Here is a 19553-nt window from a genome sequence, read left to right as displayed (position 1 = left end):
GACCACTCGCCACAGCGAACCACTCGACACAGTGAGCAACTCGACCCAGAACTACTTGACCCACCGGACAACTCGGCTCGACTCAGCTTTTGGTTATTGAATGATAGAACTTCTATCACGGTAGAGTGCCAATCAAACTTACTATTTTTTCAGGCCATTTATTACTTTGGCATATCCTGCATTTGATATATGGCGGAATTATTCCTGTTACAATATGAAATAATTGCCAATTAAATGCCGTTTGAGCACTCGTATTAGTTTAACGAGTAAAGAAGCTTTCTTTTTCAGTAACGCAACTGGTCACTAAAGCTCACAGAAAAACGTTAGTGTGGAAAAAAACTTATTTGCCTTTTTGGCCGGAAACACATTTTTAGGTTATATTTCCAATTTTCACCCCCTTTTTAACCATTTTCCCACTTTCTTAACTCTCTTTTTAGTCTTGTTTGACTTTTTTCTGGCATGTTTTCACATTTTCGAGCGTTTTTAATCGTTTGGTTACTTGAAGTACTTTTTTGAAGTACTGTTTCTTTCATAAATATCCTTCTCCTATGGGGACTTCTTAACATACTTCCTGGCAGCATGATCAAATAAAGAATTTAATCCCCGGCCAGAATTGTAATGTTCCGACATTTATTTGGGGGTTCCATATTGTGAATGATGCACTGTAGTGTCTGGATTTCTCGACATCAGTCCCCTATCAATAAGGTGTGTGCACACTTTCCAAGAAGTTTTGCAGGTCTTGCTTGGTCTTGAGAATTATTCCATTTTTCCTCATATTGATATTTTTCATTTTGTAGCTGTAACTTGAGCCACAGTTTTTGGCCGATGTTGTGCAAAGGTTTTCTACGTCTGTAACTTGAACAAAGTTGGGTTTTGGGTAAACAAGCTCTTTTTTCTATGGAAGGGGCCAATACCTATGCTGAGAGAGATCATTAAGTATTCTCTCATATCGTAATCGACTAGGGTGTTTTGTCGAACTCGAGCTTGGCAAAAAATTGGGAAATAGTGCGAGTCCGGCTTTTCACCTCAGCACTAATTTTTAGTTGTGGCTTAGACGACTGAGATTCAATGGCCTATGGTAGATGCCTCCTTTAGGATCATGCAAAGTAGGATTGACTTGGGCAGTATGCCGTCCGGGTGGTCCTACTTGGCTTGCCAAGATTTGCTCTATTGTTTCTTGGTTCCAATTTTGACATCTGTTCTTTGCGTTTGCTACTTCGTTTCGTACCATGAATGCTTCTGTGGCGAAAAAATTGAGAAATAATGTGTGTCGGATCAACCTCTTTGATTTGAAAACATATTTGCATTCTCATTCATTTGGCGTGTCAAGTCGACAGAGTAATCCCAAATATATGACTCAATGTATAATGATGAAAACATCACAAGGAGGCAAGCTCAATGGAGTTGGCCCAATGTTATTTTGAAAATTGTAAAACTCGTTAGAAATGATAATAATAAAAGAGAACATCATTCGAACGGTATTCAAGTGGTTTTGGGGGCAGGGGTTTGAACTTTGACAAATGCGGCAGAAGTGGAAAAATACTTTTGATTCGAATCATCTTTGTTCTCAGCCGCACTAGGATTCACGATCTCGAGTCCTTGCAAGGGCGTAAATGCCACGCTGGATGCCGTGCCCGAGATTTGCTTCTTGATCGACGTGGTTCCGCCCCAAGTAGCTTGTTGCTTCTGGAGGTTCCGTTTAAGCGTTTGAGAGATCCTAACCTTGGTCCGCTCATCAATCTGAGCCATCCGGAGCCCAGCCCCCACACTGCCTTTGCCAATATTGCCTCGCGAGTAGCCCAAATCATCTTGATAGACATCCTCTTCGAGCTCTCCAAAGTTCATCCGATTAGCTTGCTTTCTTAACTCGGTGACCGCATATCGTTCTTTCTGATTGCGAACCCGCCGTCCGCCTCGCTTCTTCTTAGGCGCTTCAATGGGAGTGGGCAAGGCCTTGATGGCTTTCACGGGAGGCGGCTCGAGAAACTTGTCAATTTTACGCTCAATCTCCAGCAAGAAATTATGACCGATCTTCCCCTCGGCGGATTCGTGGCAAGCATCTACCCTGGCAGCCAAAGTACATTTATCAGCCACCACACGGGCCACTTTCCGGCGCACATCCTAAGAAGAAAAAAAAGAGACTGTGCTTTAGAAGATTGGATGCTTTTGAGACCGACGAGTTTCGGGACCTACCGGTGGGACATTTTGGACCAATTGTGAGGAGAAAATGAATCCAGTGTGTGGAAGGGTGGTTCGTTGCGAGAATCCATTGAGACTCTTTTTCTGTTGGCCTAACAAAGCGATGTAACCTGAGGGCATTTTGGAAAGGGGTGTCAATCCACCGGCCGCACCCATTAGTTTGGCTGCGATGGAGGCGCCCACAATCACTGATAAGTTAGGTGCAATAAACGTCATACAACTCTCGACAAAGGCCAAGATGCTAGCCTTGGCCTCGCTCAACTGTAGGGCCATATCGCAAGCCGCATCCAATTCTTTCAGTTCCGATTCCTCCAAGTCTTTTCTGGAAAATGAAAGCAATTGACATTGGATCCTCAATCCGGACAGTTTAACGTAAAAGCCACCGACCTACCCTTGAGTGGTGGAGGCTGTGACTGACACAACCATAATTGTGGCCGGGTTGAGGATTTGCTCCAAGTATTTCACGTTCTTGGCCTTGAGGATGTTGTTCTGGAGCTCTTTGGCTGTCACTAAGTAATCCAAAGGCGGTCCCACCAATGTCTCTAGCTCCGGAAATCGCTTCGAGTAGATATCCTTCGCAAATTTGTAGATTTCGCCTAAAATAGGTAAAGTATTATTCAGATCTGGATTTGCCTTCCAAATGAAACCCCACTTGTAATGTCCTGAACAATGAAAATAAGGTGCTGGAAGATACTGGAAATGTTATCAAACTGCTATTTAATACAATGGATTTTTTTATTTAATGGATACCAATGACAAAAATGTTTAATAAGAACGAAGCAAGGATTGGCCATACATTAGCCGTGACAGTTAGAAATATAGTAAGTAATTGTTGGTCAGGGGGATCTTAAATGGTGATCAACGAATCAATGGCGGTGTTTACGTTTACGGTATTACGTCTTACTTATCACATAAATCTAGAATGTCTGAAATACACTCGTACTCCAATGCTGATCAACACAACTAAACCAGTCAGTACAAAATACAAAAAGAGAAATGTGAAAGCCTTTTGCCGATCCTCGACGAATTCCGCTCTTGCTTACCGATTTCGTCATCGATTTTGGCCGCAATGTCATTGGCTCGCACGATGAACTGATATTCGGGATTAGCTTCCACGGGTCCGGCGAACAAATGAGCGGTCAATTCTCGGTCTTGTGAGGCCTTGATGTGACTCATGATATCCACGTAATCATGCGAACTCACCAATCGCGCGATCGACTTGAGCGTTAACTTGGTCCCCACATCTTCGGACATGCTCGCATCAAAACCACGGGATTGAGCCGCGGTGAGTGCGCCGCTCGATCCTTGCTCCATGCTGTCTTCATCGCCCGGAAGCACGGGTCCGGTCTCGGAATCCTCCTCCGGGTAGGATTCCTCCTCCAAATCGGCTAGTAATTCGTCGGCTAAGGACATCTTGGTTCTGGATTGCAACTCACCGAATGATTGATTGATCAACGTTGTGAGTTGTCAAACGGACTTTCAGAGTCCGATTTTGGTACTTTAGTTGCGTGGTTATCAATTTGGAGCATTGCGTTACGGAATCATCACTGCCATCCTCAACACCAAGATTCATCCAAAGAACCTCACGGACTTTTTTACCCTTGCCCTACATGCGTCTCGTTTTTTTATTAGATAGGAATGGATTGAGTAGGGCTCTGAATCTAGAAGAGAACAAAAGTGAGATAGGAATTTGATTTTAATTCCTTCACAAAACAAGAAGTTTAACTGGGCCCCAGATCCAAATCAAACGCATTAACATAATATTCTCTGATTCTACTTGTCATATACGGCTTAAGCTACCCTTCAGGCACCCTTTAACGTACTTTTAATGTTGCAAATGCCAGTTGTTGAGCCACTTTCTATATTTCTATTTAAAAAAATACCTAGTTTTGAATCTGGTGTTGCTGTGATTGCAGATAAGGATGCCTGAAAAGTAACTTAAGCCTTAGAACTAACTCTTAAAGCACTAACATTTACAAAACTGTGTTTGGTTTGGATCTAGGGTCCATGAAAACTCAATGTTTTGGAACAGAATTGAAGGTTCAAAATTAACTGCAATGGTGCTCTGACCTTGCTGTTGCACTCTTTTAATACAAGGCCCTAGGATTGAGTGCAAAGAGAATGAAACTATGTAAGACCAATATTTAAATAAGTGAAACAGGCCAAGCTGAAATTTCTATGAGATGTTGTAAAATGTGACAAGCACCATTTTCACATTTGTGAATTAACTTGAATGAAGTTTTACTCACTTCACAAACTTAGAATAGTTGATAGCTTATCAAAAATCATTTGACCAATGCTACATGAACAAACATATCTAAAGACCTTTGTCTTAGGAACTAGGGGAACAAAACCCTTTTCGTAAGTCCACAGGGCTTAATTGTATGGCTCTTGTGCATGTACACATGTATGAAACTGAACATGCCATATTCAGCTTTAAACAAAATAATTGTCCATAATCAAGGAACAAGTTATTGACCCCTCGGTTCCTTTTAGCCTGTGGCTGGTTTGGCTTGGTCTTGTTATATTAAATGTAATAAAGGTGGGGCTTCATGAAAACTGTTGAGGCGCGCATCAAAACCATCCATCCAACGTAAAGCCACGTTTTTGCAATCACGTGACTAAAGTACCAAAATCGGACTCTGAAAGTCCGTTTGATTGTGAGTTGTTTATGTTTTTCTATAGATTGGGGAATGACGTCACGGGGTTTGTTGTTCTCAGTGCTGCCAGATATATGGAAGAAAAAGGGCAAAATGCACAAAAAAGTGGCCAAATCAAATCTAGCTGCACGATTTTATCCTCACATTCACATTACCATGAAGCGTCGTGTGAGGGCTCTTTAGGGACTTGTTTTTTTGACATACGTCGACGGTTCCAGGGTAACTCGACACATCGGAAAGTTCGACAACTGAAAACTCGACACAGAAGACTCAACACTTTGGAAAACTGGACACATCGAAACACTCGAAACATCGGAAAACTCGACAAATTGAAAAATTCGATGCATCAGAAAACTTAATACATTAGAAAACTCAACATGAGGGAAAACATAACATGTCAAAAGATGCAACAGACCAGAAAAAACATGACCGCCCAAAACCATTTGCTAACATCTGTAATTGAGGATAATTGAAAATTGAAATAGAGTATCCTTGCCTAAGATCCATATAATTCTGCCATGAAAAATATAAAAGAAACAGGATAAAGCTTGAAATTCATACTGATTGGCTTGTCAAACCCTGGCTCGTTCCAGACTTATGCAGCCAGTAGAATAGATTCAACTCAGACCTAATAAGGTTTTGTGAAGTTGGATTGTACATACGCTAATGTGTCTTTACAATTTGAAAAATATCTACCGAAACATCTTTCGCTCAGAATACAGAAAATGTCTTTGACACACTACCTTGATTTTTGCTTGAAGTGAAATAATATAAATCAAAACTAAATTAAAGATTATAAGTGTATTTTTTTTCTCCAAATTCAGTAGGTACTGTCTAATCATACTATGGTGAAAAGTGAGTAAGAGTTATGGGGGTTTTAATGAGTATGGCTTAATTATCATACTTTGTATTATAAGTTTGACTTAAACGCGTTACCGTTACCGTTACTTTTGGAGGAAAAAGATGGGTTAAAGTTGCAAAGCACGGTTAATGCGATTTTTTTATTTTCATATATACAAATACAACGTGAAACAAAAGACGAATATACGAAAATATGAGGGTACAAGGGTACAACAATACGAGAATTTGAAGAGGAGCTTTCTTTGCTATTAATATTTTTCTCTTTTAATAAAAGATTGTATTGCTTCATCTTTCATTTTTTTTGTTTGCTTGTTTTGGAAAACGTTAACTCAAGGCAAGTATTCCACAACTGCAAGCCGTGCCATGATACGAATTGCATATCTTCCTTTATATTTTTCCCGTGCTCCTTTTTGTTCCCTCACGAGATATGTTCCCACTTTTTTCTGCTGTGACACTGCCACTGTAAAAAGACGTTGTAAAGTTTGTCCATTCAGCTGAATAAGCTAACATTCTCGAGCCCAACTTTCCCCGTTGCTTGCTTAACTTCTCTTGCCTCACTCATAGATTTCTAGACACTGGATGTCGGACGACCGACCACTCGGCTGGTAAAACAGCACAATGGATGGTCTCCTGGGAATTGATCACAAACCGGTTTATTGTACTGTTTAGCCAACCGAGTGGTCGGTCGTCCGACATCCAGTGTCTAGAAATCTATGCCTCACTGCACATTCTTCATTATATCCAACATGCTTCTTTCTCTTCTATTTACTGACATCTTCATATTGATTTTTTATGGACCTCAAAAAATCAGAAAGGATACCTTTTTACTTTTCATTTCCCTCGTTTAAAAAAAGAAGAAAGTAACAATAACAGGAAGGCTAAAACCGTTAGAGTTCCTTTACCGTTGCCGTTACTTTCGCAAAAATGTGACGCGTGGTAAAAATTCAAATACGGAAATACCCAAACACGTCTTGACCTTTTCCTAGCGCTGAAAACCATCGCTCATTTTTCTGATATTCTAGCCCATGTAAAAAACTTACATGCCTTAAAACGATATGAAAGCAAAATTTCATGGCAATATAATTCTCCTTTTAAGAGAGTACTGGGGAGGGTTTGCTATGAGAGAAATTGCTTCTTCCGGAGTGCCATAGAAATTCCCGGAAAATATTTAGGTTCCACGGCTTATGGGATGCCATTCCATTCACAGATGGAGTTGCTATCGGAATTGGGCGATGTTAAGCGTTGTTGATTAGAGGCAAGAACAGGGCCGCCATTACCCTGCCTCATCTGCCTAGCCCTTGACAGCCACCCCCGATGAACGACTAGAATACTTCAGACCTTCCAAACTACGTTAGGCTTCAAGTTGGCAGGGACGCCAGAATATTATTCCATCACTTTACAAACCGGGCATTTGACCTTTTTCACTAGATTTTCAAGGGGCAAAATGCGAAAATAAGTACTCTTTATTTTCTGCTGAACAATTTTAATCCAAACATCATCCATTACTCTTGTTTGATAAGCTTTCTGGACCAAGTTTTGATGAGGCTTGGTCTATCCAAAGACCCTTTCTTGACCCAAAAACAGCCAAATTGAATTGGCAGCCCTTGATCCAACGTACAGAACAAGGCCAAATCTTCTTAGGAAACAGATGAGAATCTCGCTCGACACTCAAGTTACGTAGGAAGTGTTGTCTCAAAATCAGCCCAGCTCTGCCCTAATCACAACCGACTTGCCCACTGAATTAAAAGTATCTCCGTTGTTCGTGGTCCAGGCACAATAACACATCTCATCTCATCATACCAACGGTCCAATCTCCGAAGAAACCTGTCGTGAAGTGGATCGTTCCGTAAGTAGAACTGATGATAATTTCGATCCTCTCCCCCATCCCACATCTCTCTACCTCCCTTGGACGACTAAGCTAAAAATAGCATCGAGTCAAAACTCTGACACGCCCAAGTGAAAGTGAGGATTTTGCGATAGAGGACACCCATCATTGTGAATTCGTGGAACAATTTCATGAGCTTTGACTAATATCGACCGCTAGCTAATCCAACGTCCGAGTCGAAAGTGGCCCTCAATACCGAGAAAAATGACTTTAAAAGACCATTTGATTTCTCAAATGATTTGAACTGAGGGTTTCAAATATGAGTGTACTGGCTGATAACTTGAAAAGTGATTTCCGATGAGATAATGTTGTGAACAGAACACCGATTTGATATTTGGGGATGAATTATGAATGCAGATGTCAGTCCTTGGCCTCGTTGTTGTCCACTTTTCAAGACGTTCTTGGTGTGATGCATGTCGTAAAAGATCGGATTTTCATCGGAACGATTACTTCACAGGGTACTACTTGATTTGATAATAGTTATGTTTGAAACTAGGCTCTCTGGACAATTGATGACCCTTTTTGATATCAGAAAAGCACAAGAAGAAGAAAATCAGTTGTCGGTAAAAAAAGTATGATAAGTTATTTCAAACCAAGTTAATACGTCAGTCAAGTAGGCTCATCAGTAAGCTAAGTTCCACTCTAACCTCAAATTTATTAAACATGTTGTTTGTTACCCCTCTTCGAAAAGTCAAGTGTGTTTCGGGTGTTATAGACGATCAAAAAATATGAATTCAGTGCCAAGCCAAGCTTAAAGATGATTTTAATTGAAGGACTTTTTGATTTTACTTGACGTTGGTTTCAAGTGACTAATAACACATTTTTGATCGACGATGGACTGTTTTGATGAAACAAAAAAAAATGCCTTGTGCTTTCCTGACATGAAAATACGATCATCAAAACACTTCAGAGCGTGTTTGAAACGCATGAAACGCACCTAATAGCAATACGATACTTTAACAGGATATTGTCTTATGCGCATTTCTTCAAAACGATTTGAAGGATTTAGGTTGCCCTAGAATGGTTGATATCGTACAACAGGCGACTTACGTCAACCGAAAGGCATCTGTAACATTTTGTGATCAGAAAGCACCACGAATATTTGCAAAGTATACAAATTTCGAGATCTATTAGCTTTTCAGCAACATAATGAGAGGATTGGTCGTGATAAGTGGCCTCATCTCGGCCCTCTAAATCGGGGGCACACATTTTCGTGGTGATTGTGACTGGCCATGGGATCGGCCGAGCGTATTGGTAGTGTTCTGCGATTTGAGGAGCGCCGTTTGTCCACGTTCCAAAATTGGCCCGCTAACGCCAAAGTTGACGCTCGTAAAATTGCCAAGGCCGGTTTTCACCACACGGGTCGCGAGGCTCAGGTCAAGTGCGCTTGGTGCGGTTGCGTGTTAAGTGAGTGGAATTATGGGGACCAAGTTATGGCCCGCCACCGTGCCGCCAAGCCTAGCTGCCCGTTTGTTCTGAACAAGTCCGATAACGTGCCCTTATTGAGCATGAACCAGCACCCCGATCCCAATGCGGATCCGGAGCCGCGAGCCTCCAGTTCCCCGGATCAGGAGGACTTTCAAGCGGTGTCGGATCCACCAAGTGGTGAGTGTGACCATTTTTGGTGACTGATGATTGATGAAATTTGGAGGGTGGTTTATGTAGACCATAAACCTCGAAATGGAGGCCTGATCTAGTTTTATTTCCTGTCATATTGCAAGCGTGCAATGCAACCAAATTGGAGTATTTCCAGGAGATAAGTGATCTACCACTATCAAACTGAACAAAATTATGCAATGGTCTCATAAATTCTTTGGATGATGAACGAAAAAATATATGGTTGCTCACCTGTTTAAGATAATGATATCTATGTGGCCAATGGCAACGAGGCCGAACGTATGGAAGGTGGTGAAGAAGAGGATGTGGTGTCGTTTCAATCGCTACCCCCACCATTGCACACGATGCGAGCCTCGGATCCGGAAAACTTGGTTATGTCCGCCAATTTGAAGGAAGAGGCCAAACGGCTCCGAACATTTATCAATTGGCCGAATACCCGGATCCATCCCAAAGATTTGGCCAAAGCCGGATTCTACTATACCGGAGTTCAAGATTGCGTGCGATGTATCTTTTGCGGGTAATTGCGGGGACGTCTTTGATCCTTTCGAAAGAATCAATGAAGTACATGGCGGTTTTTTTCTGATCCAGTGAATACGTGGGCCATTGGGATCCGAACGATGATCCTGCTCGAGAGCACAGAGCAATATTTCCGCAATGTCCTTTCGTACAAGGTCGGGATGTGGGCAACATCCCTTTGCCCTCATCTGAGACCCAATCATCTGGCGATGAAATGGCGGATGATCCGTTCCCAACCACGTCCTCGGAAAGACCGCCCTTACCCAATGGATCAACGCTTGCTTACGATCTTGCTCCGTCCAGTTCTAGACTCTCAGCTTTAGCTGCGGGTGAAGATGACGCCGGTATTCGACCGCGTCCGCCCGTCAAAGGTAGATTTATCGGTTAACCCAAAGAATGCAGAATGGTATTTCATCAAAGACCCGTAATTTGATTCTAGTGCCACCTCCAATATTCTGGAGTAGTGCGTTTCCTAGCAAACCTATGGATACGAACGGTATTATCCATCACTCGGGTCCTACCAATTCGAAGTTTTCAACCCTGGAGGCCCGACTCCGCACTTTTAGAGAGTGGCCTCCTGCTTTAAGACAAAAACCCAAGGACATGGCCGAAGCGGGTTTCTTTTATATTGGTAAGGAACATTCGTGGGGGCAATTTCTTGGTGAACGCCTCACCAACGACATTTTCAATCCATTGCAGGCTTGAGCGATCAAGTCAAGTGTTTCTATTGTGATGGGGGCCTACGGAATTGGCAAGCCGAGGATGATCCTTGGACTGAGCATTGTCGCTGGTTCTCAAAATGCGGATTTGTTCGGCTCATCAAAGGAGACGAGTTCATTGCCAAATGTGTGTCAGAAAAGCCACCAGAGGGTCTCTCAAAGGTAGGAGAAGAGTTACAATCCAGCCATGTTCCGATAACACTAACATGAGATGTCCCTTCCGTAGGCTTCGGGAGCAAAAATGTCGTCCGATAGGGTAAATGTCGCGTACACTGAAGAAGACATGAAGCGCTATATGCGATCCCCGTTTGTTCAAGAAGTATTGGGCATGGGCATTGATCTGTCTCGGGTGAAAGTCGCCATTCGGAATCGAATTCGTTCAACAGGTCGAGAATTCACCTCGGTCGATGATCTTATTAATGCCGCTTTTGGTGTTCATCGAGAGCAAGAGGATGTGGCCCATCTAGATAACAACTCATCGCCCTCACCTTTTGCTTCCAATAATCCATCTCGACAAAACAGCTTTACCCAGCAAGGTTCTGTCGACATTGAGCCGTCTCCGAGCGGGTCCGACGAAACTGGAAGCCATTCTGTAAGCCTGCCAAATTTGTTAAATTGCTTTAGTTATTAACGTACTAGCTGCAGTAGTCAGACCTTATTGGCACTACATCTGTCTCAAAACTCTCAATAACTTTGGTGTGTAACAGCGAATGCTGGCCCTTTTTCTATAGATCTGATGTCATATTTGTTTTCAGATTCAAGTCAGTCAAGAGCCGTCAACGTCTTTTAGTCGGAATAGTGCGCCCCCACCTCCGTTAACCTCTAGTTTGTCTGTGCCGAATGTTTCGGCCACGGCGGAATCCAACGAAGCGTGCCCTCAAGTTCCTGTCAAAAGCATTACGCCAACGCCTGAAGTAATGAAAACGAAAAGTCTGGGAAATCCCATGACCGAGGATCTGCTTGGGCAAGGTGAGTGATTGAAGGATTCAACGGCTCGGAGTTTGTGATAAGCGGTCATGCTCGAGCAAAAATTACGTCGGATCAATCCAGATTAAGAGAATCCAGAAAGCGTTGAGGAACATGGCAGAACAGTATTATTAATGTAATTATTATTTTTTCAGATCAATTGGAACAAGAGAACCGACGGCTAAAAGAGCAACGGACATGTAAAATTTGCATGGATAACGAAATTGGTGTAGTGTTTCTGCCCTGTGGGCATCTGATTTGTTGTGTCCAATGCGCGCCTGCCCTGAAAGACTGCCCTTTATGTAGGCAGTCCATTGTCGGTACTGTAAAAACTTACATGTCATGAATCTGAACAATAAAGAGTATAGGGCTTGTTCTTCAGCACGATGACGAAGATTTTATTGCAAAATGAAGACCAAACCAATTATGCCATAACTAATGCATGATTAAAAAAGTATACATCAAGTTAGGCCGATGAGTCAGAGGAGGAGGCTATTGTGTAGGTGTCTTTTCGTATCAACGAAGGTGTTTCCCCTCTCGCTGACTCGATGAGCGAAGGCTGCCGCTCAAGTGGCGTAAGAGCGGTTCTCCATCCTTGACTTGTATAGTTTACAGACTTATGAAGACCATGGGATTGTTTTCGGTCTGCAATTTTGATTCGAGCTTCTTCGATACTGTGCTTATATAACGGTTCCAATTTGATCGGCTTCTGTTGGATCCCCACCGGTAGATCCGTCGTGGCCGGGCGCGATGCATTAAAGTCTGGCATCCCTGACCCCTTGGGCAATCCACTACTGAAGGCCTTGGTTGACTCCGATATCATCGACATCGACTCGCTCGTTCGCAATCGCCGAGGATTGCGATCAAAGTACATGTGGGACAAGTCCAGGAGATCCAGAGGTGACTTGTTCCGTCTCTCTGAAGGCACTTCCTGATGTCCCAATTCGGGGATATGACAAGGCAAGGAGGATTCCTCGGAAGACTTGGTGACGGATGCTTGGGCATGGGGTCGGATTGGAGCTTGATTCACAATAGGGTCTAGGGAGGTAGAAATCGTCCTTCGGAGACCCATTGAGGCGGTTGGTAAGGCTGGCACGCCCATATTGGGGTCGGACAATTTTGGAAAGGATTCACGGGAGGCGTGGTTGAGCATGGAGGAGGAAGAGATGGTGGTGGTCCCAGCATGATGCATTGTTTGTGATGGATCACTGAACAAGTTGGTCATTCGCTTGCTGGAAGATCCACTCAACTGTTTGATTCTCATTCTCTCGCGTTTGATATCTCGTCCAGTGGGCGGGTTCGAAGGCAGGGTCAGGGCACTCCCCTCCGAGGACATTTTGACCTCCATAGAATCTTCTCAGCCGTCCAAGCACCACCAAGGAGGTGGAGCCACGTTCATGGATTATTTATGGTTACAACAAGGCCTTTCCTCGGTATTCGAGTTGAAATTTAAGACAAGTGTTCTACGCTTGGGCATGCTCAAAGGCTGAAAAAGGCCAGTCTGTCTTGGGCCTAACTTTCGCGATGATTACCTCGCAACGAGCTCTCCCGTGACTACTGTCCACTGAATGTCAAAAGACCACAAAACCGTGCATTAGGGCCGAGGAGTGCCGGGGGCAAGTCCCAACGACCAAGAGAAGAGAGCTTTCCTGCCTTCTGGTTTCAACCTAATTTATAACTTATTCATTGAAACACTGCTGGCTTGATGACAGCGAATAACATTGCACTCGCTTACGTACGTACAAGTAGAGGTTTATTTAATGAAGAAGAAAAAAAAAAACGTCTTGAAGCATACTTTATGTGAGGAAAGCAAGATTGGGAAAGGTGTTGGTCAACAATAACTTATTTCGTTGCTTCTACGGGTTATTCAGATTCCATTTGTCCCTCTGTTGTCAGAGCTTCTTCTGTTACGGGTTCGTCAGTTAGCTCCGCTACCTTGGCATCTTCCTCTTGAATCTTGTCTTGTAAAGCGAGTATATCTTGAAATTGGTCCAGAAGAGCTGGATCAGGTTGACCCTCTCCTTTCTCGCTTCCATCTCCATTGGCAAAGGCTACCTTTTCAACTTTGTTGGGAGAGTTTCGGTTGCTCAGGAAACCGATTTCTGGAGTGCCATCCCCGCCGTTATTGCCGGACAATCGCGTCAAAGGACGACGACGGTCGCTGTTGGCATTGGCGTCTTGAGCATAGTCACGGATATCCCGCTCGAAACCAGTACAAGATGCCGTTCGGAAGTAATCATCGATGTCATTTTGGATATCTCGGTCAGACGAAGAGGAGCTGGTGGTTCGTTTGGATCCATCAGGCTTCCACGCTTCCAGAAGAGTGGAACTCATTTTCAAACAGCTCTCCAGCAATACTTGTCGGGCTCGTGCTGCAATTTAAAAAATTAGCAGTAGCTGCCATTCATACTCAAATGAAAACCAATTCTAAAACTTATCCACGTACTTGCAACATCGTTAGTATCGCACTGACCCGCGGTACTTCTTTCAACAATTACGCAAGTATTTCTGTCGTCCCGATCGCAGAAACAATTGGTATCGGGGTCCCTTCGACGACAAGTTTGGCAATTGGAGGATCGTTCCGTACAACAATATTCCTTACGATCGTCATCCTCCACGCAAATGCAATCTCTATCACCTTTACGACAAGAAGAACTTGAACTGGATCCGGATCCAGAAGTACTGCTTCCGCTTTTCAATTCCATGCAATCTTCCTTCTCGTCGTCACATAAGAGGCATTCATTCCGATTGGCGCATCGTTGACAACATGTTCCGGTTTTGCAAGTACTGTGCGAATCGCAACATTCATCACCCCGCAAATTGCAACGACAATATTGGTCGGTCCTGACATTGCAACGGTAACTGGACGAGCCACTGCTTTGGCAATCACGGCTGTCGTCCAAAGTGATTTCGAATGTCACCTCACGTCCAACACCATTGTCCACACGGAGCTCGTGGGTATTGCCGCGTTCGATATCTTCTCTGGAGAGCTCGTCAATGAGCATGGCTGCAATGTATCGGTTGCCGCTGCCTCTCTGCAGTGATAAAATGGTGATTCATCATTGAAAAGTCAAGGCGCATCTCGTCGATGGCTACTTACCACGGTTTCAATCAGGAAAGACTCGTAACCGTCATCGCTGTCTCCTTCTGATACCCGCACACTGTCCCGGTCGTGAGATTTCATTTCCCACTCAATCTGGAGAGAGAACCGTGTTTAAGTTGATAATCTAATTTGTTACATATCAAGGGAAGAAATAGCCTCGCACATCTCTAGTTGGTCGGGGATTGGACTCGAAAATGACCTCGAATTCGAATTCGTCCCGTTCTCGGCTTCCATCTGTGCAAACCGTGATTTTACCATCTTGGCCGTTGACAAGAGTAGGGCTACCTGCAACATAATTCCAAACGTTGAGATTTGAGCATTTGAATCATGATTACAAGTGAGACATTTCGATCCTCACCTGTTCCCACCTCCAACTGAGCACTAGCTCGGGCATTTCTCTCTTCAGAGAGATCGACGCCAGGAATAATGGCCTGGCAATAAACATCTTCGTCACTGAAATCCGCTGACGGTCGAAATTCGAATTCAACACACCTAAACATTGTTTGGGAAGAAGCAACATGTAATGATTATTGAGGTTCAAAGCCATTGCAAAGGTCTTTGAACAACTTACTTAGCGTCTCGACTCTCGGCACGGCAAGTATTGATTTCCATGTTTCGAGGGACTTTGTTCCCCACAAAGAGCTCAACATCCACCTCCCGTCCACCGCCTTCAACCTCGCATTGAATCACCAGGTTCGCTCCTGAACTAGGTTTAATTCGATCCCTCGAGGTTACTTCCCGACCATCATGTCGCATGATCACTCTTTCAGGGGTTTCTATAAAAAGATCGACATCATTACAGAACATTTTCTTTTCCATCGGTTGAGATTATAGAACTCAACTGACCAGTAACAAACACTTCCACGGCCACGGTTTCCCGCAGCGAGGTCCGTCTACCTTCGAGCTCCGCAGTAATTTCCCAATCACCTATGATGGAATATCAAACTTATGTTTCAGGGATGTAAATTGAAATAGGGCCGATATGAAAAGCGCCAACCCAACCTTCAACATCGCGATTAAGTCCCTCAATCTTGACGTTACAAGCGTAGATGCCATCTGGTCGACTTTCGTAATTTTCGACACAAACGGAAGTTCCTCTGTAGCTTCGATCACAATCGTCTTGGCCATTTCGAAGTTCGATAACTCGTCGGCGATTGAATTCCACGATGCAGCTAGAATTCAATTCAATTCAAGTAATCAAGTAAAACATAGTTTTCTTAACATTGGTGATTGACGGTCAATGTACTTGTCAGGTCGTTGGTTGGTTCTGGCGGTTAAAGTGACCTCTTGGTCGAGGAGCCCGTAGATTTTGTCCTGTCCAGCTAAGGCGATGAGCTCGTCAGATTCTCCTACTTCCAAATCGATTCCAAACACTTCAGCCTTGTTCTCACAATCCGAACTCAATTTGGAAGAGAAGCGGTCGCGCGATCCTCCAAATGACGTCGTAATGGTTCCACGTCGATCATCACTAAAACATAATTTCATTACTAATCAAGTCCCCGCTAATAACTTCACTCTCTATGAAAGAAAGCCTTCAAGCGCTAAAGCAAGACGAATAATAATGATTATGTAATACCCTCTCGTGTTCTTGATTTTGGGACCCGATGACAATCCAGGGGTGAGATTAGAAACCACCTGTCCTGGATTTTGGGGGAAGTTCACCCCATCGGATGCTTGGCGTTTGTACCGTCTGAAGTCCTCGGTATCACATTGTCCGTATACGACTACGTCCCATTTTCCATCGTGATCTCGACTATCGGCCCGATCGATGACCAATTTGCAGAGTGTACCTTGATCCGTGATCTCCACTGTGATATCTCGACCTCGATCCTCGGATGTGTAGCTGTCTCTGCCGTAAACCCATTCACATTTGTCGATTTCTTCGTTGGTTCGTACCGCCAAAGTGGCCTTGTTTCTTTGAGTGGCTGCAGCCCGCCATGACTTGGTAATGCGGATTTTGGCCTCCCCGAATTGAATCAAGGCAAACTGGAAATAGGTAGAAAATGAGGCCGGTTACTCCCCTAGCCAAATGCTAATTCAACCTAGTGTCACAGCTTGATTTTTTTTTGAATAGTTTGATGTCGTTCATTATAAAGAGATGTAGGAACTACCAATTAGCCCTGTGCTTTCTGTATTTGCATTAAAAATAACAATGCAGTTTCGCTCATTCTTACCAAAAGATAGAGGCAGAGTCCTCGATAGATCATGTTGTCGTGTTTTGAGTCTTAAGTTATATATTATATGTGTTGTGATTGCAAACTTCTACTTGTAATTTAACTAGTTGGGGTGAGACAATGGAAAAAATAGCTCGAACACCAACTATTCCACTGCCAGCCAAAATCGTACTGAAATGGTTTGGGAATTCCGTTGTTCATCGTGTGAGCGAGTTGTTGGTTTCCATGGTTATAAATTGGCGCTTCGCAGGCGTTTTCAAAAGAACCCTACCACTGTATGTACTAGTGTACAAATCCAGCCTCGGTGGTTCAAATGTATGTGTGTTTGTGCTTGTGTATACGAGTATTATCATCCGAGTATATCACCACTAATATTGGAACCCATGCTCAGTTGCTCACTCAAGCACAATGGTTCAGTCAGTAGTAGGCTTGCATACATGCATGCATGTGAAGCTAACAACAACCAATGTCTGGTGTGACTGCTTCGGAAGGTGTGTAGAACATTGGTCCCACACACCAAGTCGGAGCTTCATGGGGAACAAATTTGTCAGTCCATATCTAAAGAAGCTTCCAGTACAATCGCCTTCATAGTAATCATCATATGTACTGTACTTGATGAGCATTCTCGTAGCCCAATCCGTTCGCATTATTAGAAAACCGGCTAGGCCCCAGGTTGGCAGGAAATTGACCAAAATTCGGAGAATGAAACGCGGTGTTAAATTTCAGGCCTACAGACAATCACCCACCATGAACATTGGATGGTCGGTCGACCACGCCATCCGACATGTTTTTCTGATTCCAATAACAAAGAGACCTATTCCTGGAAAACGACGGAGCTTGACAACCAAGACTGAACTAGAGTCATTATTCACGGCTAGATTTTTAGACCGTCTTCTTTTTTACCACAATCAAAGACCAACAACGACATTTGATGTACGTACATATTGACAGTGCTATGATTGCAAGCACAAAGCTTCAAAGTTGAGATCCGTTCAGCAAATTAGACCATAACGGGATATTTCGTTAGACGATCTTTGTGTTGCCAAAGTAAGAACAAAAGCTCGGAAATCAAGTGCGCAGAAAATGTCTATTTAAAGAGATCCACTACATGAATAATTGATTATGATTACCAATTGAAAAGGAAAATTCCTGAGCTCCCCACCCATATCGCCATCTGGCAATTGTAACGCAAAAAGATGAAATCCAACCACTTCAATATCGGTTCGGTTTGGAAAAAGGAATAGTGATAAAAGATTGATTTAAGCTCGTAACCCTTTAATCTGGAGGATTGTTGTGCATAAAACTGATTGTGTCCACTTGGATTGAACAGAATTTAAATAGGGAAGTAAGTGGAAACAGTAAAAGTATCTCATAATCTGCGTTATCAAGACCAATCGTGAGTTTGTTCTGTTACTATTAAACTCTAACGACTAAAGCTCTGAAAAAAAGATTAAAATTTTAAGTCAAAATAGCTTGATTTAGGACCTGAATTTTAGTACTTAGGTGGTTTTACGGGGTGGTTGTTTGCTGATTTTTTTCTCGGATTCCTTACACATTCAGTAGAGAAAAGCAAATATTTATGTTGCTTTTTGGTGAAAGAATTGAATTTCAATGCACACTTAACTTAAACCTAGCTTTGGTTCATTGCTATGTAGATGCGTCGAGAAATCAGATTATAAAACAAATTGAATTAAGGTTTGCAGATTCACTATCGTCATTAGAGAGGATGAATTGAAGAAATCAGTTTGCAGATAACTCATGAAACTGCATAGTTGAAGTGGCCAAAATATAAACCTTTTTGAGTACTTGGTTGAAAAAAGAATCTTGCTGAAATTGGTAAAGAAAACAGAACAAGTTTATCAATATTTAATATTTTTTTTTTTACTATTTCATTACCTTTTCAGTACATGAAAATAAAATTCAAAAAATCCCCCAAAATATTCATGATCCTCCATTTTAGGTTAATTTAATGTCACAAATCCAGAGAACGGTTGTTTTGCTCCTAGGCCAAAATAAGTTCAAATAGGTGATTTTAGTTGGCCGTGGTATGGATGTAAGCGGTTTTGGCAAAGTCGACTAAAGCAAGTCTGCCTCGAATGCAAATAATACTCTTAGTTGCCACAGGGATCCCTGGGATCGAAATCAAGAGTGCTCCGGGACACTAAACTCCGGTATTTTGGAATTACATTGGAGAGAAAACAAAATTTACTCCCCAAAATCATAATGGGACCAACCGGATCAAATCAGTCTCCAAGATTGGAATCTTCAAAATTTAGTTCAAACAATGATGCCCTCGTTTCTTTATTTTCGGGCTAATATTACATGTTTCGTTTTATTTATTTCTTATACATTTGATCCTCTATCGTAGGGATCAAAAACTTCTTTGATAGGTGTGTATAACACTGATACATAACATGAATGCCCTTTCCTGCAGTATGAGGCATAGAGAGGGATTTCTTTTAATTTGTGAAGACGGATGGGTGAATTTTTGACCCAATATTATCAAACTTTGAGACGTTTGACTACTTATTTCGTAAGTCTCAAACAAGCCACAAGTTAACAAGCCAACAGCCTGACATTAGCTATTAGTCACGTGAAATAAAGGAAACTGAAAGAAAAATAATGTAGTGCATCACCCTGACGTTGGCCATTAGACAAACTTCACAGCCACCTTTCACTGCAAGATTCAGCGGCCTTACGTCACAAAATGCGAGCAAAATGTAAACAAGGTTTGTCATTGGTTGAAAGTGCGGGTAACCAAAGTCGAAGGAGCAATCAGAGCAATCCCTGTCAAAGTAAAAAGGCGGGAAATTCAAACTGATCGAAAATCTTCACTTTCAAGGTCGAAGTTTC

At 42.8% G+C, this 19553-nt stretch overlaps 3 protein-coding genes across 3 annotated transcripts; 1 reads left to right on the top strand and 2 right to left on the bottom strand.

Moving 5' to 3' along the window:
• Window positions 1–1395: 1395 nt before the first annotated feature.
• Window positions 1396–3671, bottom strand: LOC131880249 (U4/U6 small nuclear ribonucleoprotein Prp31-like). The gene is made up of 4 exons (XM_059226827.1): window positions 3243–3671; window positions 2591–2795; window positions 2194–2521; window positions 1396–2121 (listed from the first exon to the last, which is right to left on the bottom strand). The coding sequence occupies exons 1-4, from the start codon at window positions 3610–3612 to the stop codon at window positions 1483–1485; spliced, it is 1542 nt and encodes a 513-aa protein (XP_059082810.1). The 5' UTR covers window positions 3613–3671; the 3' UTR covers window positions 1396–1482.
• A 3665-nt stretch (window positions 3672–7336) lies between these two features.
• On the top strand, window positions 7337–11804 carry LOC131880247 (baculoviral IAP repeat-containing protein 7-A-like). Its single transcript, XM_059226823.1, has 9 exons — window positions 7337–7566; window positions 8740–9210; window positions 9463–9739; window positions 9811–10109; window positions 10178–10369; window positions 10438–10619; window positions 10684–11049; window positions 11213–11426; window positions 11579–11804. The coding sequence occupies exons 2-9, from the start codon at window positions 8838–8840 to the stop codon at window positions 11767–11769; spliced, it is 2094 nt and encodes a 697-aa protein (XP_059082806.1). The 5' UTR covers window positions 7337–7566; window positions 8740–8837; the 3' UTR covers window positions 11770–11804.
• A 1350-nt stretch (window positions 11805–13154) lies between these two features.
• LOC131880245 (uncharacterized) lies at window positions 13155–16906 on the bottom strand. Its single transcript, XM_059226822.1, has 11 exons — window positions 16701–16906; window positions 16103–16512; window positions 15773–15994; window positions 15529–15698; window positions 15373–15453; window positions 15098–15302; window positions 14885–15018; window positions 14690–14811; window positions 14524–14619; window positions 13870–14458; window positions 13155–13795 (listed from the first exon to the last, which is right to left on the bottom strand). Exons 1-11 carry the CDS (start codon window positions 16731–16733, stop codon window positions 13287–13289), a joined length of 2571 nt encoding a protein of 856 aa, XP_059082805.1. The 5' UTR covers window positions 16734–16906; the 3' UTR covers window positions 13155–13286.
• Window positions 16907–19553: the final 2647 nt, after the last annotated feature.

This window comes from Tigriopus californicus, chromosome 5 (genome assembly GCF_007210705.1).
Source record: "Tigriopus californicus strain San Diego chromosome 5, Tcal_SD_v2.1, whole genome shotgun sequence".
Taxonomy (NCBI): Eukaryota; Metazoa; Arthropoda; class Copepoda; order Harpacticoida; family Harpacticidae; genus Tigriopus; species Tigriopus californicus.
The sequence above is the reverse complement of the archived record's forward strand: the minus strand, read 5'-3'. Positions and strand labels throughout refer to the sequence as shown.